The sequence below is a fragment of the Pinus tabuliformis genome, chromosome X (genome assembly GCF_031772625.1).
Source record: "Pinus tabuliformis cultivar Carrire ecotype Pingquan chromosome X, CPIR1, whole genome shotgun sequence".
Classification (NCBI taxonomy): domain Eukaryota; kingdom Viridiplantae; phylum Streptophyta; class Pinopsida; order Pinales; family Pinaceae; genus Pinus; species Pinus tabuliformis.
In genome coordinates, this window is record NC_142308.1 from 876968280 (window position 1) to 876992143 (window position 23864).

Sequence of the window (23864 nt, forward strand, 5' to 3'; positions counted from 1 at the left end):
CAAGTTGGAAGCCAATTGCATTTCATTTTTTTAAATAATATATTATTCAATTATTCCTTACATTCGTCAACAACCCAGTCAATAAGATTATCCTTCGCTAAATTGGCACCATTACGACATTATAAAATAATTATTATAAATTAAATCAAAAAAGGAAGAAAAGAAAGAGGAGGCCGGTTTTATTGACTTCTGTAATGGAACAAATAACCTAAACCCATTGAGGTTGACCTTTAGTTTCGGTCATTAAGGTTCTAGTAGTGTCATCCAATCAGGTAAGGTTCTAGTAGTGTCATCCAATCAGGTATGATATGTCTGAAGTACAAAGAAAGAAATAATCCCAATTAGGCGACCCTGCGTGTCGGTCATTCAGGTCCGCATAGCATCATCCAATCAGATAGGTATGTTATGTATAAGACTTTGTCACGTTATGTGTAAGACTTTGTCAGAGATTGCTAGGTATAAATTTTTGTAAACTTCAAAACTTGTCAAAAGGATGAATGATGTTACAGACTTCTGTAAACTTCGAACTTGTCAAAGGATGCATGATGTTTTTTACCAACTTTTGTCAACCTGTTTTCTTTTAAATGTGTTAATGTGTTGCAAATGATTTTACAGGCATTATAATAATGTAATGTAGCGTAACTGTTACACAATCTTGATCTTTTTGGGCCACGTCAATTTTATCCAAAATCCAATAAGGTTATTTTTATTGCAATCCAAAATCCAATAAGGTTTTTTTATTGGAATTGCAGGTTTCAACTGTGTAGTCTACACAATTCAAGTATCCATGGGTTTTTCCAGGAATTAGATTCATTTCTTTAATAGTGTTGCTACCTGTCAATTGTATTTAGGGGTAGCTTGTTGGTAATTTGACTAAGAAAACTTGTCTTTGTTTTGAAACTTGTTTGGGGACTCTAGATTTACTTATGTATTCAAAAATACATTTTAAACAACAAAAAATAAAAAATTACTATCTCGCAAAGAATCATCTCATCACAGACCAAAAAGTGGAACAATTGTAAAAAAAAATTCCTAGAATTTCCACCCTTTTAATACCTGTAGCATTCCATTCTTTTTATTCTTTTTATTAATACAACTTCATGTAAATATCCCAAAGTACAGGTCAAGCTATACAGTCCCAAACGGCACTACTTGTTTCCAAAGATTAGCATCCAACGCAACCATCCTAATATGACATTCTACGGGCTTAACATTGATTTTCGGGGAAAAGCAAGTCGCCCACGTCACTCGTAACTGAAACCAATACATAGAAAAACAGAACCCTTGAATTTTAACGAGTTAAACCATATCTGAATAGAGCGAAAATTGTACAAACATATAGATTTTCAAAATTAGTGATCCATCAATCTTGAAGGGACCACCGCTCATGCCGTGCAACTATTACATACAAATACCACGATTCTGTGACTCGAAGGCTCGTACTCCGTTGCAAATTCATTGTCAGTTTTGCAAATTCCACATCTGTGCCTATATCATGAACGCAATAATTCTATCCTTTTTCCCAAATCTTAGATTTTCAGAAATAAAATATGAGAAACAAGCATATTTAGATACATCTGCCTGCTTTATGCCAGAGCACAAAGCAATAGAATCAAAACACTGAACAGACATGAAATCTTTTCACTCGGTAATTTACTTATGCTTACAGCTGCTACTTTCATTCAAAACCCGACCTTTCCTCTAGTTTTTTAATTAATCATGAAGTAATAAACTAAAGCATGCTCTTCCAGACAGAAAATAATAGAACTCGAATTAGGTGGTCATAACAGGTAACAAATAAGTGAGGTGGGCAGCCAAAACAACATTTTAGCTTTTATAAAAACAGGCAATACTGCAAAATACTATGACCCGTGAAATACTAAATATTGGAGCATAGTGGAATGTTGCCAATCAAATAAGTGATACTTCTCTTCAATTACCTATCCATCCCAGAAAAAAATGGTATTCTGTAGATAATTCCATCCGTTATGGTACGACAGCCTATAAAAGCTGCCAAAAAACAAGACTCTAGATGCTTATACCACACATTACGTTGAAGGATACTCCACATTCGTTTTGGGTGGCAATAAAAAACCAATGCAGTTCTTAAAAAACCTTCCTTAGAGTACAATCTGCATAGATCAATGAGAAAATATAACAAAACTTCTGCTTATTAACAGAGCTTGCAACAATTCCTCGGGCTGCTTGGATTCAACAAGTATTCTCAATAAACTACAACATCTTGAATAGATTCAGAGATATTAATCGGTGCAAGATATAATTTCTTTCTACTATAGATGTAAGCAAAATTGAGAGTTTCAAAGCCTATGGTAACAACCCTTTGGCAGGGAAAGTAATATAGTGACGGCATCTGCCATTGTTTAGCACCTTGGAAAGGAGACATGTTACCAAAAAACAAGCATGTCTTGGAGGCTCAGTTTCAGCATGGCAGACTGTCATTTTGTATGGTACATTATGACTTTCACTGACACAGTCCAATGCACAAACTTGGAAGTCAGAATTATGACATAAAATTATTTCAACATTGTCCTGCTGCCCTCTCTTCTTTCTCCGTGATGACCTGAAGTAATTCCAATGGAGTTGCTGCAGGGTCCAACTCCCTACAGCCTTTTGGTATGTTTTCAGCCTCCTCCCCTGTGAGTACCCGTGCAGGAACCTGATGCGAGAATCTAAACAGCTCTTTCTTTGGCACCCATTGAATCTCCTCAGAATCAACTTGCTTTTTCTGAAATACGGTCTTGAATCCCGCAACTTTAACTAGAGGTACTACACTCACACCAAGCTCCTCTGTGAAGTCAGTTAAAACTTCTACCATGTCATATTTATGTCTAACTTCTGGTGGGGTAGATTCATCCCAACTAGAGGTCCACTCTCTATAAAGAGCCCAGACATCACCTTTCCTGGGAAAGATTTTTATGATTCCTCTAGGAGCTTTGTCCCATCTGATAATGTGAGAAAAAACATTGAGATTATCATGGCTATTCACTTTACTAGCCCTAAAATCCCCACATGTTTTGGTAAATCCGGCATCTATCCACTCAATAGGAGCAAGATCATTATTGTGCCTTGAATTCAGCCAGCTCATTTGTACCTTAAATGGATTCCTAGAAACAACTTTCTGAATTGAAGCATAAAACCGAGGCATTCCATCATCATCATCATATGCAGCCCAGATCTGATTTTCCTGAAAACATTCTTCTGTACGATCCTTATCAAAGTCATAAAAGTCAGGATCTGGGACAGTTATAGACACTGGTTCAACAAACTTGGCAGTTGAATCCTCAATTTCACCCCCAAAATCACTGGTTCCTTCAGGTTTGCTCTTTGTTCTCTCATCATTTTGAGGCTGTTCATTGGCAATGTTTTGGGCTTTTGTGGTCTCATGTGCAGCTATTTTTGCCTCTTCATGAGAGCTCACCACTGCAGCTATGCCACTTGTCTTTCCTGCTGAAGCATTTTTTGCTGTCCTTTTCATCTCTTTCAGCTTCTTTCGAATGTCCATCCTTGCTTTATCCATCAACAAATTTCGAAGTTCTAGTGCTGACAAATCCTTGCTCAATACATGCCTAGCCACTAGTTTGTTACTTTTGTTCATATCCGAGATCTTCACATTTGAAGATTCCCAGGCTGTTGGCTTATGCTGCTCTTTACCCGATATATTTTGAGTATTACAAATCTTCTCTTCCACACCATCAACTCTGTAGTCAACAGTATTCTGAGAGCTAAAAGTTTTACATCCTGATGTGCCCAACGTACTTGTTCCATTGTTCTGCATTGTAGAGTTTTTTTTATCCTTCTCCCCCTCGGATTCATCATCTGGATCACTTCCTGTTCCACGTTTTCTTTTCCTTCCTGACATATCTGCACCCTTTGCAGTGGCCATTTTTTCTGAAGTTCCCTGGCTGGTAACATCAACAAAACTCCCGGGCACATTTCTTGCATTTTTGTCTGTGGTAGGCTTCTTATACTGACTACTTTTCTTCCTTATTTCATCCTTCTTTCTTGCTGCTGCCTGAGACTCTTCACGTTCTCTCCTCGCTTTCTCATAAGCCTGCTGCACAACATTGACAGCTGCAGCAGCTGCAGCAGTTGACGCTGTAGCACTGGCCGCACCCGCTGTTCTTGAAAATGGGCCCCACGAATAATTCACATTATGGTACGCATCAACTCTTGGTCCACTTGTAAATCCTCCGGTGCCCATAGTAGGAATGGAAGGGCCCTTGCCATAACTAAAATTGTTTGAAAACGGTTGTTGCTCCTGGGCACCCCGGGGAGGAAAGGACCACTGACTCCCGGATACATTGGATCCATTCATTGTACTCGTTGTTGCCTCTACAGCAGAGAAGGGTTTCTTACAATTTGGGCACAAAAGAGTACGATTCACATACACGCGTAGATACTCATACTGCATTTTGCAAGCTGAACAGGCCGTCCAAAATGTCGCCTTCTGTGGAGGAGGAGGGGGCACACCGGATGCGGGCGGGCGAGGGGTCGCAGTCCTTTGAACATTGGCAGCGGATGTTGTAGAATGAGTGAAATTGTAGAACCCATTAACACCAGACACATTGATATCAGGGTAAGGGGCTGGCTTCTGTGGTTGTGTTGGTCTCTGCTGAAAAGCTTTTTGGTTCCTTTTCTGGTCATAAGATAGTTTCTTAGCCTTGTCCGAGAGAACACCCCAGGCCTCTGAAATAAGTTTAAATGCCGCATCTGCCCCGATAGACTTATTCTTATCAGGATGAAGCAAGAGAGCCAGTTTCCTGTACTGTTTCTTCACTGTGGCATCATCAGCGAATGCATTGACATTGAGAACCCCGTACCAATCCATCTCCCCATTAATCTTATTCTCGGAAGCAAGGTGCACATCCAAAACAGCCAACATCTGCGGCAGACCTTCCAACGTCGGATACAAATGGAACGCCTTCAGGGCGAATTTTTTAGAACCTTCAATGTCCTTGGCAGCAAATTTTCTCTCTGCAATCTCTTTGGCCCTGCCTGCCTCATCTTTATTACATTCCATTCTCACTAACACCTTTCTTTATTCTTTTCCAAACTAGAACCCTAACACTACTTTAAAAATGTAACCTTAACCCTAATTTTCTGTGAACCAACCAGGAATCCACCCTTCACTCTCTGTCGATGCAGACTCTTCCATCACAGTTTACCTAAACCAAATCCCCTAACATTAAACACATTCCATACTTGGAATAACTAAGCTATATTGCTAGAACAACAAAAATCTAACAAAAAATGCTAGGGTTTTTTTTTTAAATTCAAACTTCATTGTAAAAGCATATCCACTGGACAACATACCTCTGTCCTGGAGAACATGCCGGGCCCAATTCAAGCGAGACATCGAGATCCAGCTCCACAGAAAAAACTGAAGACTTACATAATCCACGCATGCAATCACCACAGACTGAACCCTCCCGCCTCTTGAAATTCTTCACTCGAATCGCCGTTTTCAACCTTGATCTGGAGCGAATTTTCCTGCTCGAGGCTATAGAATCCTACTCGCCTGCTGTAATTGGTTCCTTCATCCGAACCCTGATGCTAATCGATCTCGGTTCACAGTGTGGCTCCTATCACAAAAAATTATTCATGAAAATGCCCCGGACGAGAAAGATATGATGGAGACGTCGCCTTGCGCAGACCTTTTGCCAAAATTTTGGAAATTTAGGCGCAAAATCTCCTCAGAAGACCACCTCCATAACCAGACCTCTCCACTTCCGTTGATATTTCAATCAGCATTTCTCCTGAATTCCCACTCCAACTTAACCGGCCTCTTTAATCTCTATTGTGAAGTGTGCCCAAATACCTCCATAAATTTTCAAATAAATAGAAAAAAAAAAACTAATATTTTTTTTAATCAGAAAACCAACAAAAGAGAAATTAAACCCATATTTAGAAAATCCAAAAAAAATATAATCAGAATAAGATTTTATATACAATACCTCCACCTTTTTAAGGGCTAGGAAGGGTCACCCAATGAGGCCTCAGCTTCAATTGCAGTTAGGTTATAGTTGCCTTTTTTAGGTTTTTTAATGCATTTATGTAGATATCAAATCTTAAGCTGTCAGTTTGACCATGGTTAGTTCAAACTCTCATTGATGATTTTACTCTAGTTATTAAATATTTCAACTGCTTGTGGGACCCACCACACCACAGGGGAGGTTATAAAGAGCAAAGTAAATGAAGTTAGGGTTTCCATGCCAATGAATTTTTCTTAATTATTTTTATTAGATTTCTATTTTTAATTCATGATGTGGGCCCACTGAAAAATGAGACATATTATTTTTTAATCAGTGTTGTGATGAATATGACTAAATTAACACTTGGTGCTACTTGTTCATGTAATTTGGAGGTGTTTGTTGATTATCGCTCTATTAAAAAATAGGTTAATTGAGAAACTTAAGGACCACATTGTGGTTTCCTTATCTTTAAAGTGGGTCCATTCTTATAGATGCTTTTAGGTTAGGGATGGTTTTAACTTAATCATGGTTAGTGTATTATAAAATTAAAAATATATATTTTAATTTAATGCATAATTTGATTTTTTTAAATAAATTTGAAAAAGTTAAAGATTTATGTGAAATGGTTTAAGTCCACTATATATCCATATCAGTTTAGTGATCAAAATGGCTTAGAATTTTTTAATTATGTAGTAAGCTTCTTTTTAGTTGTAAAAATTCAACAATGTCAGGGTTATATTTCCCATTAATTTAGAAGTATGATAAGTTTTTCTAGGATTTAGGTCAATTTAGAATAGGGAGAAACCCTAAAGGGCATTGTCCCACAATGTATGAAACATCTATCATAGTGGTACTTTATTTGTGCCTACAATTTCTATTAGATCCTTGTCGGATTTATGGTCAAGAAAAAGAGTGTTTTTCCTACATGATTGACTTACCCTAAATGAACCTACTTAGTGCTTGCAAATGCCAACTTGATTTTAAAGAGTCAAATGATAATCAACATTGTGCAACGTGCCCCAAATCCAAAGCCAAACTTTAAGATTCACCTTAGATAATTCATAAAACATTGATCAACTCATATCATATAAATTTGTATCAATGTATCATTGTGCTTTCTAAACAACATCCAAGAGTATAATCTCTCAATATAGTGTATTAGTGCAACTTGTCTCACATGTATTTCTTGGCATGGATTTGTCACAAATAACTTTTCTAACGACTATTAAAGTCATAGTTCAAGCGTATAACATCTCATACAAACAATAAAATATATAAATTAAGTTGATTCTTGCATGGATGCTTTACAAGATGTCTCATGGGAGTTCAATGTTTGACCTGTTAACATGACACTTAATTCCAGTTAGTTCGATTATTCTAGTGAGTTGCTTAATGAACTTTGCATGGTGCAACATTGTTAAGATCATATTGACTCATTTCCATCACATACTATATATCCACACTTTGTAAGAACACATATTCAGTTACTTTATAATGGCATCGATACTCCCTATATGACCTAACTTCATTTATTGCAATGTTACTATCATATTCCATATAATGAAGCTTCTACATAGCACTTTTGCAATATAGATATGTTAACCTATGTACAAGTTAGCATGTCACCTATCCTACATATGTACAGTCTTATTTGCAAAAACACTGTTGGTATCATAGCTTAGACATTGCCATTTGATTTCACAATATTTAGAGACATTATAATGCAACAACATAAATATTTGAAAAGGATTAGTAGGTTGCATGGGTTGCATGCCTATATGGATGGCATTAGACTAAATGAAATGGTGAAGTCATTCTTGTTCATTCATCATACCATCCTCCACGCTCATATTGATCTAATATGGAAGAAAGCCCAAATACTAATAGTTTTATTGGATTTGAAAACCTTGACCCTAATGGTGATATCAATGAAGATGCACTCTAGAAAAATATAAACAGAGATACTAGTGTTTTATAGAGAAACTTAGCAAAGTTTAGCCCCAATTATTGCTTGTTGCATCTACATATTATGGTTCAACATTTTTTAGAGACTAAAACCTTTCAAAGTCCATTAAACATCAATAACCCACTATTTTAAGGTGATATAAACATTGAATCCCTTGATGACTTGATCCTATTTGCAATCATCAACTTCATCACTCACGTGACAATGTCAAGTATGTCAAACTTAAATTGACCATAACAACACATAGCTTGTGGAGGTCTCACAACAAATAATATGAAGATAAAAAAGAATTGACTATGATATAAGGAGAATTCATGAAGGTGATGCATAATAAACTTTATCCTTTAAAACATTAAGAGGATCAACACATTTGATGGGAAAAAGTGTGCTAACATCACAAGAAATGCACCATACAAGAAAATGCGATGAGATAATTCCATGGTCTCATGGCTTGTCTAGATAGCAAGGAGATCAAATGAAATTGAATCATCAATTATTACAATCTATTGTAGTGGTATATCTTAACGAAGATAAAGTTCCTTACCCTCAACTCTTTTGGGGATGCATATTAGTTCACAAAAACAACCAAAGAAATATCTGCAATAAGAATTGAAACAAGAGTTCTCTTAGTAACCAATAAAAAAGGAGTTCAACAAGTAGAAGCATTATGTGTCTAGAATAGACATCAACATAATCAAGACATAATTGTGCTAGACCAACTTCCTTTTGAGAACAAAGAGTCTCACGTGAGTTGTTTTCTGCAAAAGTAGTAGAAGCAAATTGGTAAGTGGTGTTGTTTTCACAAGTTGGCCTCATATTCTGATAACAAATGTCATTTGTAGCGTCAAATGAGAGAGAATATCGGTTAAAGGATGCATTTTACAAACTCTTATACACCATTTTTTATTTTGTTTATTTTAATCATTGTAATAAATTGAGTGTACTCCCACATGCATAAAAATTGCCAAACATATAATTCATAAAGCATTTCCTGCATCACCAACATTGTCAATGGAGAAATAGATTTTGAAGTGCATATCTCATTTGATGTGATAGCATCACAAGTGATTTTAGTGTCAAATAATTTCCACCCTTTTACTACTTAAGCATTCCTAATGCTTTATATTTTAATAGTACAAATTCATTTAAATATCCAAAAATGTAGATCAAGTTAAATGGTCATAAATAACAAAGTTATCAGCCTAATGAGAACTCTCTAGAGTTTCCATTTTTTTAGAGGTTATATTGAGTGACTACTTTTAACCTCAAACCAAAGAGCGTTGTGACTAGTAGCACTCTTTTTTGAGGGGTGGTTAAAATTTTGACTTGTTTAAAGTCATAGTCTTGATAAAAAGCTTAAAATCTTGAAATTGGCTCTCAAATCGAAAAGTGATGCTATGAGTAACACTAGTTTTTTTGGAGTTAAAATTACGACCTAATTGAAACTATGGCTTCAACAATCAATACCATAACCTATTCAAAACTCAAAATATGATTTTAAATTGTTACTTGAAAATTTATTTATTAACTAACCTAGATCCATCTTAACTCCAGATCTATTAAGCGTCGAGAGGGATCAAATCTCTTGTGGTGCATAGCTCTTTTTGAGTGCAAAACTTGAGGAAACATTTGCATCTTGAGAGATTTTATCCCTCACATGGCTTAATAGATCCAGAGTTAAGATGGATCTAGGTTGGTTTGATATATATATATATATATATATATATATATATATATATCTCAAACCAACCTAGATATATATCAAACTCAGTAATTAAGATAGTCTACTTGAAGCTTGTTGTTAGATTGTAAAACCTCATAAGCTCCTCTTCTATATCATAAAACCCAATAAAAATATATACCTTTGTCTTTGTAGGAGTCAATGATAATAACTATCTTTCATTTAATTATTATTTTTATGTTATCATTAAATCTCCTAAATAAAACTCAATAATAATCATATCCAAACTAAGTTATTATGAATATTTGAGAGACATATTCCAGTGCAATTTCATGTCGAGGTTAAAACTAATGGTTGACATAGTCTAAACTAAGCAACTCCAATAAATTTTAATGCAGACAAAAAAAATATAAACAAAATGTAGGATTGCATGTACCATATTTTATTTTTTCGTGCTCGTTTTTCTCTTCACACTCAAGAGTAAAATTTCAAACATATAAAATAAAATAACATACAAAACAACCTAGAAAAATCTAATCTTTGAAGGTTATGTAACAAAGTGAGAAAGATTGTTTTTCCCAAGTTTTACCTAGAAGACATGCATCCACGGAGCTATAAAGCCTTCGTGTAGTGTGCCTTTATTGAGTGGTTTCCTTTGCCAAATTGGATATGAAAATTGCTCAGGGTTATGATATTTGTTATGGAAATTAGGATTTATTTTGATCTAGCTAAAAGCTTTTATTGCAATGAATGTCTCACATTAGCGAAAAAATACATTTAAATAAGCTACATTAAAGAAGAATACCAAGGAAAAAACCATGGGTTGATAAAAACTGGAGCCCAAAAACTTCCATTCGTAAATTTACTATTTTATCTCAATTTTATTTTAAGTTTTAACTATTAATTTTTTATTTTCTTTACATTTTAATTGTATTTTTTTAATGTTGAAAAAATGTAGCAAGAAAAGCTCAATTTGACTTTAGCCTTAGTCGAATTGAGTAAATCAAATTTCCACATTAGTAGGACAACTTGGAGGCAGTTAACTAGTGTGACATGGCTCTTGTCACTTAGTTAGCTTAGTAAATTTGAGTTAGAGCGCTTGAAGTTCAGTTATGCATGTGTGATTGCTAAATTTTAGTAATGCAGTTAAGTTATTTTCAGTTGTATTAAGTTAACTGACCTCTAACTATTGATATAGTTAGTTGAAGGTCAATGTTGCAGTGGGACAACAGTCTGACTTGGAGATTTGTTAGTTAATTGATCAATCAACCCAAAATAGCTAGTGCATGCAAGGAATTTGAATTTCTTAGCTGAAGTGGAGATGACAAGGCAATGTAACATCAATTGTAAACTAGTTTGAGTGTACAAGTGTTGCATGAGGTCAGGTGATCCATCCTTGGGAATTGCACAATGAATTTGGAGGAAATTCCTATCTTTTAGGGGATTCCTCAAGAATTGCACAAGGAAATAGGAGGCTTGGTGGACAAATAATTGGCTAAGTGTTGACTAGAGTTTACTATTGAGCATAGAGAACAATAATTATTTTGCAAGTTGAGCTCAGAGTTGGAGCTAGCAATTTTAATTGTTTCTTTATTCAAGTGATTAATGCAAAAAGGCTTGAGGGGTTTTTCCCAGTCGAGTTTCCCTAGGAATCAATTTTTGGTTTCGCTTATTGCATGTTTATGCATGTTGTCCTAAATTCTGATTTCCATTATGCTGATCTGTAGAGTAGAATTGTGTCTCTTGTTTTTAGGTTGAAATCTTGAATAGTTGCAATTTCTATCACATTTCTACGTTTAATGTAATTTAATCATTAGAGAAGAATACGATGGGTTGTGAAAACCTGGAGCCCAAAAACCTTCATCCACAAATTTACTATTATATCTCAATTTTATTAAATTTATTAATTATTATTTTTTATTTTTTAATGTAATTTGACCATTAGAGAAGAATATTATGGGCAAAACCATGGGTTGCAAAAACCTAGAGCCCAAAACCTCTGGTGAATTTACTATTTTATCTCAATTTTATTTTAATTATTAATTATTTACTTTTCATTTATGTAATTTGACAAAGTAAAAATGTTATATAACATAACATATGTATACTTATGAGCCCAACATTTAAAAAATATTCACATATTTAAATCCTACACATCTCACATCTAATGCCTACACATCTAATCTCTAACGTCTAACGCCTACACATCTACCCTATACTGGGTTGTAGAGCGCCTCCTGTCACAATTAGTAGGTTTTTTTAATTACATTAAAAAAATGAAAAAAAAAAATATCTACAAACAAGTTAAACATAAATAAATAAAATAAAATAACTTAAATTTATTAAAGGACATACGCACACAAATAAGTAAATAAATAAATAAATAACAAAATTTTAAATAATAATTGTGTCAATAGGCATGTCTATTTCAAAATAGGGCTTCCAAAATTTTAAATTAATTGTTAATAACTATTTATTGGATTGTAAGGATTTAACCTCAATAGAATATTCTTAGTAGTAAACACAAATCAAAGGTTGAGATGTATTTCCAAAGTAGTTGTATTTTTTACCTTTTTAATTAAATTCATTAATTAGGAAAAATGTTATATGAACAAGCTTCATATCAATGAGTAACGATTTTTTGGGCATGTGGTATTAATAAGCCATGATATCGATCCATAGGATTGTAACAAAGCATATTTATAGATTAAGAATCTACATAATAAAGTGAGAGTGAATCTTCGTGGTTAAGAATTGTGTTACATGTTTTTTTTTAAATGTATATATATGTTTAACTTATATATTGATTCTTTCTACTATTTGTTTTTTTTTTGGTCACTCGTGATGGGTGGAGTGTCCACCCGAAACGTCGGACAGGAAATCTTCTACATAATTCACATCTAAAAAATTTAGACAATTAATAATTATTATTTTAAATAAAAATATAATATAATTAACGTGTATGATTTTTTTAGCACCGAGAGGTAGTCTCTAGCTCAATATGCAACAGATGTTGTAATGTCATGTCCTGTAAACATTTTAGATTGGTCAAAATAAAATAAAATAAAAATAATGTTATGTTAAAATAAAAATTCTAGGTTATTATTTTTTTAATCAATTTTTGTGGGGTAGTTAAGGTAATCTTGACACAAAAATAAAAATAATGCTATGTTTAAATTATAAAATTTACATTATTATTCCTTTTTATTAATTTTTGTTAGCTAGTTAAAGTAAACTTGACTTGGTCAAGTTACCACTTGTTTTTGAGCTACGGGATTTTTAGAACCCATGGTAGTATTCATGTGGAATATAACCTATTTAAATGGGGCAATTAAACCAACCTAGATCCATCTTAACTCTGGATCTACCAAGCACCAAGAGAGATCAAAATTCTTAAATAAAATTATAATTTAGTTAACTCTTATGATTCTTTCAATTTTAGCAACTTGAGATGTATGATGAAATAAATGTTTTGATGTTTATTACAGATTGATGTCTATCAACTTTTACTATCCTTTTAATTTACATGGCTAGGCTAGAAACTAGCATAGTCGTATAAATTAAATGGTGACGATAAGCATCAAAATACTTACTTCATTCTCACATTGTCAAGGTTAAAAAATTGTGAAATTTAACTAAATTATAACTTTATTTTAAATTATTATTGTTATTAATTATAAAAGAATTAATATATGAGTTAAACATAAATACATTTCAAAAAACATGTAACAAGATTTTTAACCATCGATATTCACCCCCACCTAACCATAGAGATTACTAACCTATAAATAGACTTTGTTACAATACCACGAATCATCAATACCACATCCCCAATAAATCATAACTCATTTCACATGACATTTCTTTTAGTTAATCAATATAATTAAAATGGTAGAAAGAGCATAACTACTTTTTAAGTCTCAACCTTTGATCTTTGACTACTACTAAGAATATTCTAGAATATTCCATGGAGGTTAAATCCTTACCATCCACCTAATCATTACTGATAATTAAACTAAAATTCCAGAAACTCTCTTCCAAAATAGACACATTTATCAATGTAATAAAGTGTTAAAATACAAAATTTTGGAGAAAAAACTAAATATATATATATATATATATATATATATATGAATGAGGTGGGAAGGGAAGCTATAATGGAGGTGGTGGCATGGCCACTATCACTCTATGCAATAAATGGAGGAGACATGCCATGTCATCTACCATCCATGTGCTTTGTATGAGCCACCTCTCCATCAACTTAGAAGTTATGAATGCAAGCACATTGTTGTAACCACACTCCCACCCCCGTAATCTTATCTCAAGCAATGGAAGGTGTTACTTGTTTGCTTTAACTTGACCCCTAAGGTTTATTATGAAAATGGGGTTATAAAATGTCACTTCTCTCAAGTTTGCAGAATTAGATTATGACATCACCATCATACTTAGGTCGTTGAGAGATTTTTGGTGATATAAGTTTTACCACATTTTAACTTTGGGATTGTAAGTTCTGCTCAATCAGAGCTCGACCTATTAAAAGAAGCCATGTCTTCACATTGGTCATGTGGCACCTGTGTGGCCTTCACTAGAGTTCAATGACCCTGATAGGTCATCATTGTGAGCCCCATCATGCCAGTTCTACACCAAGCTAGCTCAATCGCTCTTTTGCATTACCACAATAACATTACCATTCAACCAATGAAAATAGGTGATGGTGTTCCCCACACTAGAATTACAGTCAAATTGGCCCCACTCCATTGGCATGCTCATATTGTATTCACAACACACCATATCATAAAGTAGTAGGTGGTGGGCGGAAATAGGATTATGGATGGGAACCATGGTTGGGTTAGCCTAACGCTTATTAACACACCCATTATACGGTACTACACCTGCAACAATCTACAACGACGGGCAGTGAGTAGTGGGGAAGAGTTTCAATGCTCTTGGTTCTACTTTGTACTCACTCTCATCTGTTTGGTCATTTGTTTAGTGTTTGACCACATGCATTGGACCATGAACTCCTTGCACGCACATTATTATAACTTATGTTCGATGTCGGTCTTGAAAACATATACAAATATAAAATAACCAGTTAGTTGGGTCTAATAAAGTAGGAAAAGGCGATACCTTGCACCCAACTTCTCGAGGTTTATGGCCCAACAACCTAAGGCTTGAGCCTCAACTTTGTGTTTTTTTAATAAAGGGGCGGCCTAGACCATCAAACTTTGAGGAGTTATGGCCCAATGCATGAAACCCCAAACTCTCAATTTCAATAGGTTAACCAATACATGAACAAGTTTGAGTTATACATTCATTCATGAGCTTTAGAGATCAATTGTGTGGACATAAATACACAATACCTCATATTCACCATGAACATAATAATGGTCAACATATTCCTTGCATGCATTAGAACTCATGGAAATTAAAGATATCAATCTAGTCATGAGTATAATAGTGAATTTCTTAGCTCAAACATTCATTTACATTCATCAACACACAAAATCTTGCACTAGCCATAACATAACAAGGATCATCACAGTTTATAAGTCAGCATGCATGAGTAATTTACACTTATCTGTGTGTTTAGAGGTGGCTAAAACTGAAGGAGGGAATTCAACTCTCCACCCAACTATATGTTGAAAAATGCAGCAAGAAATTCTCAATTTGATTTTTCCTTGATTAAATTGAGAAAATTCGAATTTCCACATCAGCATACAACTTAGATGATTTTAACTTGTGTGACATGGCTTGTGTCACCCAGTTTACTCAGTAAATTTGAGTTGGAGGAGTTGGAGTTCAGTTAAGCATGTGTGATTGCTACTTTGCAGCAATCAGGGTCAGTTATCTAAGGTTGTTTTTAGTTAAACTAGTTCCAATTGTTGGAGGAACTAGTGGAGGGTCAATTTGTGTAGTGGGACTTCATTCAAACTCAATGATTGTCCAATTAACTGATCAATCATCCCAAAATATCTAGTGCATGCAGATAATTCGAGTTCTGTGGCCTTGGTGGAGATTCCAAGGCAATGTAATATCAGTTGTGGACTAGTCTTGAGTGTATGTGTTGCATACAGTTGGATGATCAACCTAAGGACTTGCACAATTCAATTTGAGGAATTTCCTAAATAATAGGGGCCTAATTCCTCAAGGAACAACGTAAGGAAATAGGAGCTCAAGCAAAGGAAAATTTTGACTAAGTCTGGGTCAAAGGCCTTCAGTGAGCAGAGAGATAGGTTATGCACTTGCAGGGTGTGTTCAATTGAGAAAAGCAATTGTAATACATATATATTCATTTGATTAATGCATGCATGCATTGGAGTTTTTAGCAGATTTCTTTTCCAAGATAAAAATACTTGTTGCATGTGTGTTATTTCTTCTTTCATGTCTGGTATTTTTGTTCTGAATTGTGAATTAATGTCCTTAGAGCTAAAGTAGGTTTGTGTCTTATGATTTTGATTAAAACTTCATGAGAAGTTGCAAATCTATAGATTAATTTCTACATGGTATCAAAGTTGAATTCACATTAAAGCAGGAAATTCAAAGTTATTTCTCAGAGGTTCGAATTTGAAGATCAGTGTAGCATGACTTCTTCAGAGTTGAGAAGATGGCCTTTAATGGACTAAGGCTAGAGTATGCCTTGGAAGGCACCTCAAATTTTGTTGCATGGAATGATCGCATGGAGGTAGTATTCAATGACAACATATTGCTTGAATATGTCAAGACAAATATTCTAGGACCACCAACAACTAATGTCCATGACCTTGCACAGTGGAAGAAAGATGTAGCCAAGGCGAGGAGAATAATCTTGAAGGGAGTATAGGATCATATTATCTCAAATCTCCACGGAAAAGAAACTATGTTCGCAATGTGGAAAGAACTAATAGAATTGTTCGAGAATAGTAGTGACCACAGGAAGCTGGCGCTCAAGGATAAACTTTGAAGTATCAAGATGTAGAAGAATGACACTATACCACAGTATCTAGCAGGTTCACATAACGTCATGATGAACTGGGTGGGGTCGATGTTACTATCCCTAAAGATGATTGGGTAAGCCTAGCTCTTTTGGGCCTTCCCATGAGCTGGCATAACTATCAAGATTTGGTGAAAGGGAGGGAGAAACTACCGAATTGGGAGTGCTTATGGTCCGATTTGGTATAGGAGGAAATAAGGCAGAATACCAAAGATGGGACTACGTCCAAGGGTGAGGGTGAAGAAAAATTTGCATTGGATGTGTTGAAAATAGCAATAAGAAATGCTAAATATAGAAGTGCTAAAAATAGCATTTCTGGATACATTCCAATTTTAGTTCTTTCCCCAGAGTATTCTTTTGTGTTCATGTGTGATTGTTTCTTCTTCATCTGTTATATGTTTTCTATTTGATCTTGCTCAAAATCAATTAAGCTTCCGCAAATTTGTTTGTAGAAGTAGATCAAGTATTTTGCTTTAGTTACATTGCATTATCAGGTGATCTACAGTGAAATTTCCAAATGGTATTGGAGCAAAGTTTATCAAAGCAGTGAACAATATACGAAGAAGAGAATTCAAAGTTAAAAAATAAATAAATAAATAAATAAAAAATTGGGCCGCGAGTTTGCAGAGCAGATTTGAAAATTGTTGTGCAAAATTTTCAGAAAAAAATAGTAGATTTTAATTCCTTGCAGAAAAATATCCAAATTCAAAAAAAATCGGTTGAATCGGAGTTCGAATGAGGGAGATATCACTGATTTAAAATCAGCTCTTTTTCCAGAAAATTTCGTGACAACAGGAAACATGAAACAGATTGGTGTGCTAGCCAAAAACTTGTATTCTCTTGAGGTTCAAGATGCATGCAAAGCCTTGAGGAGCAAGGCAAAGGTTAGATGCTTGGTGGTTGAGATGGAGAGTAAATTACCTCTCAACATGCAACCACAGAAGAAGTCTCAGACAATTGTGGAGGAGCCACAATTGGTGAAGCAGCTTCGGGAAGTTGTGGAGTAGCCACAACTAGAGAAGCTGAGAGGAGATCGAGTGGAGGCATCCACTCATGCAGAGACCTCCAGTAGGCGGAAATTTCAAGCCAAGTAGGCAAAGGGATCACATGCAGCCATACCTCCAGGTGTGAGGTGGGGTGATGTGAAGTGATAGTCCCAAGAAGGCTAAAATAGGGGCAGGATCCTCGAGGTACCCAGCCTCTTGGATTAGACCTTGCTATGGAAGCCCCGACGAGGAGTAGCAGGATTGGCTGAGTGGGTAGAGACGGAAGCGGATGGAGCGGTAGAGAGAGCTACAGTGCAGGAGTCCCAAGACAGCGCAGAGCTAGCAGGCTGCAACAATGTGAGAGACATAAGAGTGTTGCACCAGTGCAAGATGGCATAGAGAGGTGTGCAACGGTGAGAGATGCAGGGAATTGTTGTAGCAATGCAGAGGTCAGAGAGGGAGCACTTGTTAGCGCCAGAGGGAGCTTCAGCATCAGAGGGTGTTTCTAGCCCAACAGGGAGGTCAGTTGGGAGATCAGATACTTACTTCTCAATAATTGAGTTACAGTGCAGCAGTGGAAAGCACGATGCAACATGATGAGAAGAGGAATCAGTGGGATTGATGTAGTTAGAGATCAAAGTGACAAAGGCTAGAGCAGTCAGATACTGAAGAGCGCAGAGGCACGTAGTTTTATGTCGACAGAGGCAATAACTATTAGAGACTTTGATGACAGATGCATCATTCTGATTCAGGTTGGATATTTTTTGTTTCTGGAGTTGCTAGAGCAACAACACTTGAGAGAAGTGTTGCATGCAAAACATTCCAAAGGTTCAGGATCGGGATCGAGTTGAATTCCTTTCTTGTTGAGAGGGAGTGTTGAAAATAGCAACAAGAAATGCTAAATATAGAAGTGATAAAAATAGCATTGCTATAAATAGCATTTCGAGATACATTCCAATTTTAGTTAGTCCCTGAACTAAAATTGAGAATTAAAATTTGAATTTGATCTTAATAGCTATTTGAAAAATAATTAATTAATTCATCTTGAGTTAATTGGTTGGAGAAAATCAAACATGAAGTCCATGTGAAGACATGCAACAGTTATCCCTTAATTAAGGAGATTAGGTTCAATTGTACTTTGAGTTGTAATTAGTTAGCTCAGTTAACTGAGTTAAATCTAGTTAGATTAGTTCCAACAATTTGTGGAACTGATTGTGAGTCCAGTTAGTTAATGCATGCATGCATGCAACTAGTGTACTTCAGATAACTGAATATTCTCTCATAAATAACTCATGCATGTTAGTTCAGTTAGAGACCTAGTGGAGATCAGAGGAAGGGATAGTGTACTATTAGTTGCAGGAATATTCCCATGAGGATATCTCTTGCATGCAGAAGGAATTCATTCCTTGAGGATTGCGCAGTTATTTCTGAGTTTGGTGAACAGTGTGTGAGGTAATTACACATAGGTGGTAGCTTGAGGACCCAGGAGAAACTGTGCAAGGAAATAGGAGGCTTGGAGGACTGAAGGAAGGCATATCTTGTGTCTATTCAGTATATGAGTAGCATTGAGGGATTGTATTGAGAGCTGGATAGCTCGTGAGCTAAAGCTTTATGTAATACTAAGATATTTCCACTTGTATGATAATACAGATAGCGGGGATTTTAGCTGAGGCTTTCCTCAGAGTATTCTTTTGTGTTCATGTGTGACTGTTTCTTCTTCATTTGTTATATGTGTTCTATTTGATCTTTCTCAAAATCGATTAAGCTTCCGCAAGTTTGTTTGTAGAAGTAGATCAAGTATTTTACTTTAGTTACATTGCATTATCAGGTGATCTATGGTGAAATTTCTACAGGATGGAAAGGAAAAGAAGGGAAAAGGGAAGAAATCCCAATCCAAACCAAAATCCAGTCAAGGGGGCAAGAAGAAATATTTCTCGAAAATTAAATGCTTCCATTGTCATGAATTCGGGCACTATGCCAAGAAGTGTCCACACATGAAAACAAGCAAGAAGACATCAGGAGGATCAACAGGTGAAGCTTTGGCTTCACAGTTGGAGCTTGACTTTACCCTCATTGCATGCATGATCAACACAATGATGGGGAGCGTGTGTTACTTGGACTCAGGTGCATCATTCCACATGACAGGTTGTAGAGACTTTTTCAGTGACCTGGAGGAGAAAAATTTGCAGATGCATATCGAGATGGGGGATGATGAAAGGTATATCACGACTGGGGTTGATATAGTCACCTCTCAGATGGAGTCGGGCTCCCCCCTCAAGCTCTAGGATGTCATGTTTGTTCTGGGCCCAAAGAAAAATCTCATCTTTGTTGCAGTTTTGGAAGACCATGGTTATGATGTGATCTTTAGCAAAGGAAAGGAATTCTTGAGAGACATAGCCAAGAGACAGGTGAAGAAGATCGGGGTTCGTGTGAAGAATGTGTACAAGCTAGATGTGGAGATTTTGTTACATTGATCACAAAGTTGGAGAAGGTGCAGAGTCATGATGTTGGTGAACTTTGACATATAAGACATAGCCATTTGTATCATGATACTTTGAAGATCATGCAGCAGATAACCACAGGCCTCCCCAAAGGAGCACTTGAGCAACAAGATGTATGTAAAGGATGTACTTTGGCGAAGTACACAAAATCCACATTCCATGATCAGGACAACAAAGCACATACAGTCCTGGAAGGGATCCACTCTGATGTCTATGGACCTTTCTTGACAGCCTCCACTTCTAGTCACAAATATTTTGTCATTTTTATTGATGACTTCTCACATAAGTGTTGGATCTTCTTCATGCAGAAGAGGGATGAGACATTCTTCAAGTTCATAGAATTCAAGGCACTAGTTGAGAAAGAAATAGACAAGAAGGTGAAGGTTCTCAGGAGTGATAATGGATGTGAGTACATGTCAAATAAATTTAAAAATTTATGTGCAAAAGAAGGCATTCAACGAGAGTTGACAACATCCCACAAAACACAACAGAATGGGGAGGTTGAGAGAAATAATTGTAGCAATGTGGGAGTAGTGAGGGTGATGTTGTATGACCAAGGCCTACCTCTGCATTTGTGGTCTGAGGCATGCAACACAACAGTCTAGTTGCAAAACTAAAGTCCTCATCGGATTCTAGGCATAATTACACTGGAGGAGGCGTTCTCAGGGAGAAAGTTGGATGTATCACACTTCAAGATTTTTGGAACCTCTATTTATTGCCATTTCTCCAAAGAATCAAAGAAGACTCTAGAGCCAATAACATATTTGGGGGTATTTGTGGGTTACACAAAACCTTCCCACCACTATCGTGTGTACTTTCCATCCCTCATAATGATAATTGTGTGAAGGGATGTAAAATTTGATGAAGATAAAGCGATGCAATGCTCTCTTGAGAGGGAGCTTTATATCCCACCATAAGAGTATCTTTTAGTCTCAGGAAGTTGTGGAGTAGCCACAAATTGAGGAGGAGAGGGTGGAGATAACCACTCAAGTGGAACCATGCAGAGAAGGTAGGAAAAGGACCAGGGAAGTTGAGATACTTGTGCATGATGTGAGGGAGAATGTGGGTGATCCATCAAATCGGCGCAGGTAGAGAAGGTCACCATATTTGTACACTGGCTACATGTCTCTAATGATTGAGCTTGTAGAGACTAAGCCATCATATTTCGAGGAAGTAGTAGAGAAACCTATATGGGTTGATTCAATGGTGGAGGAATACGAATCCATTGTAAAGAACTATGTTTGGGAAGTGATCCCAAGGCCAACAGAAAAATTAATTGTGGGTTTGAGATGGATCTTCAAGGTAAAGCATGTAGCAGACGAAAGAATAGAAAAGCACAAGGCTAGATTTGTGGCCAAGGGGTGCTCTCAAGTTAAGGGGATTGACTATGAGGATATTGTTTCTCCTATAGCAAGGTACTCATCCATTAGATCAATTTTTGCTCTGGTTGCACAGATGGGGTGGAAGATCCACCAGATGGATGTGAAAACAACATTCCTCAATGGATTTATTGAGGAGGAGGTGTATATCAAGAAAATAGAAGGCTTTGAGACTTTTGATTGGGATTTTCATGTGCAAATAATCAAGCGAGTGTTGTACAGTCTCAAACAAGCACCCCGTGCTTGGTATACCAAGATCAATAATTATCTCACCGATTTGGACTTCACGAAAAGTGACGTGGATGAAAACCTCTATCATATCTTGGTAGAATGTAAATTTTTTATTATTGTATTATATGTTGATGATTTGATTTTAACTGGTGATGAGCAGTTGATCATATCTTGCAAGGAGGACCTTGCAAGAGAGTTTGAAATGAAGGACATGGGTCTCATGCACTATTTCCTCAAATTGGAAGTATGACAAGGTGATGGGGAATTGTTTGTCTCTTAGGGAAATTATGCCAATGAGATACTTCAGAGGTTATGTATGGACAATTGCAAACCCATGGAAACACCTCTAGTGACCAACTGGAGGAAAGAGGATGTCACTTCAGGTGAGGAAGTGGATGCTACTATTTACCGACAGTTGGTGGGTTCACTAATGTATCTTGTGAACACACGAACATATATGTATCATGCAGTCAACCAGTTGAGCCAAGCTATGGTTAGGCCAACCAAATTATTTTGGAAGGCAGCTAAGCGTGTTCTACGGTACCTCAGAGGCACTACCTAGTTTGGACTATGGTATAGATGGACAGAGGGAGTGAAGCTATGTGGCTTCATAGATGCAGATTGGGTGGGGGATTCCATCAAACTAAAAGAGTATATCAAGTGGAATTTTCAGTGTTGGGACCATAGTGGTTTCTTGGTACAGGAGGAATCAAATATCTGTGGCACTCATCTCGACATAAGAAAAATACATGGTTTCCAGTCAAGAAGCATGTGAGGTGATCTAGATGAGAAAGATACTTATTGGATTGTTGGGTCAAATGATGGATCCAATTGTGATCTGTTGTGATAATCAAAGTTTCATCAAGCTCTCTGAAAATCTTGTTTTCATGATCGATCCAAGCATATAGATATCCAGTATCACCATTTGCGGGATTATGTGTAGAGGTGGATAATGTTGTCGTAGTACATTCTGACAGAGGAACAAGATGCTGACATTTTGACAAAGGCCTTATCAAGAGGGAAGTTCGAGTTCCATAAGTGTAGGATAGGGGTGGCTGATAATCCCTTTCTTTCTGAGAGGGAGTGTTGAAAAATGCAACAATAAATTCTCAATTTGATTTTTCCTTGATTAAATTGAGAAAATTCGAATTTCCACATCAATAGACAACTTGGATGATGTTAACTTGTGTGACGTGGCTTGTGTCACCCAGTTTACTCAATAAATTCGAGTTGGAGGGGTTAGAGTTCAATTAAGCATGTGTAATTGCCAATTTGTAGCAATCAAGGACATTTATCTAAGGTTGTTTTTAGTTAAACTAGCTCCAACTGTTGGAGGAACTAGTGGAGGGTCAAGTTGTGTAGTGGGACATCATTCAAACTCAGTGATCATCTAGTTAACTAATCAATCATCCAAAAATAGCTAGTGCATGCAGATAATTTGAGTAACCTTAGCTTGGTGGAGATTCCAAGGCAGTGTAGCATCAATTGTAGACTAGTCTTGAGTGTACAAGTGTTGCATGCAATCAGATGACCAACCTAAGGAATTGCGCAATTCAATTTGAGGAATTTCCTAAATAATAGGGGCATAATTCCTCGAGGAACAACGCAAGGAAATAAGAGCTCAAGAAGATGTAAAATTTGGCTAAGTCTGGGTCAGAGGCCTTTAGTGAGCAGAGAGATAGGTTATGCACTTGTAGGGTGTGCTCAGTTGAGCAAAGCAATTGTAATACATCTCTATTCATTTGATTAATGCAAGCAGACATTGGGGTTTTTAGTAGATTTCTTTCCCAAGATAAAAATACTTGTTGCATGTGTGTTATTTATTCTTGCATGTCTGAGATTTTTATTCTAAATTGTGAATTAATGACCTTAGATTAGTAGAGTAGCTTTGTGTATTGTGATTTTGATTAAAACTTCATGAGCATAGGGCATCCATATTGCAATATTTGTTGCAGCTAGCCACCCCCAAGTGGAATCCACAGTCTGTGGGAATGCTTTCTCCAAGGAAAATTCATGTCAATGTTTCAAATACACACTCAAAGATGGAGTTCACTACCCAAGTTGTTTATAATCTTTCCTTTGATAGCGAGCACCATAGTGACTCAGTTACTCTCTTGAGTCCATTCATAGGGAATCACCTAAGGTCCAAATGGG

At 36.2% G+C, this 23864-nt stretch overlaps 1 protein-coding gene across 1 annotated transcript; it reads right to left on the reverse strand.

Annotated features, from left to right (window-relative positions):
• Positions 1-2147: 2147 nt before the first annotated feature.
• On the reverse strand, positions 2148-5844 carry LOC149142508 (uncharacterized). Its single transcript, XM_089450147.1, has 2 exons — positions 5335-5844; positions 2148-5186 (listed from the first exon to the last, which is right to left on the reverse strand). Exon 2 carries the CDS (start codon positions 5039-5041, stop codon positions 2540-2542), a length of 2502 nt encoding a protein of 833 aa, XP_089306273.1. The 5' UTR covers positions 5042-5186; positions 5335-5844; the 3' UTR covers positions 2148-2539.
• Between the last annotated feature and the right edge of the window lie 18020 nt (positions 5845-23864).

Excerpts from the sequence above, each read along its gene's own strand:
- LOC149142508 (XM_089450147.1), bottom strand. The coding sequence starts at position 5,041 with ATGGAATGTAATAAAGATGAGGCAGGCAGGGCCAAAGAGATTGCAGAG.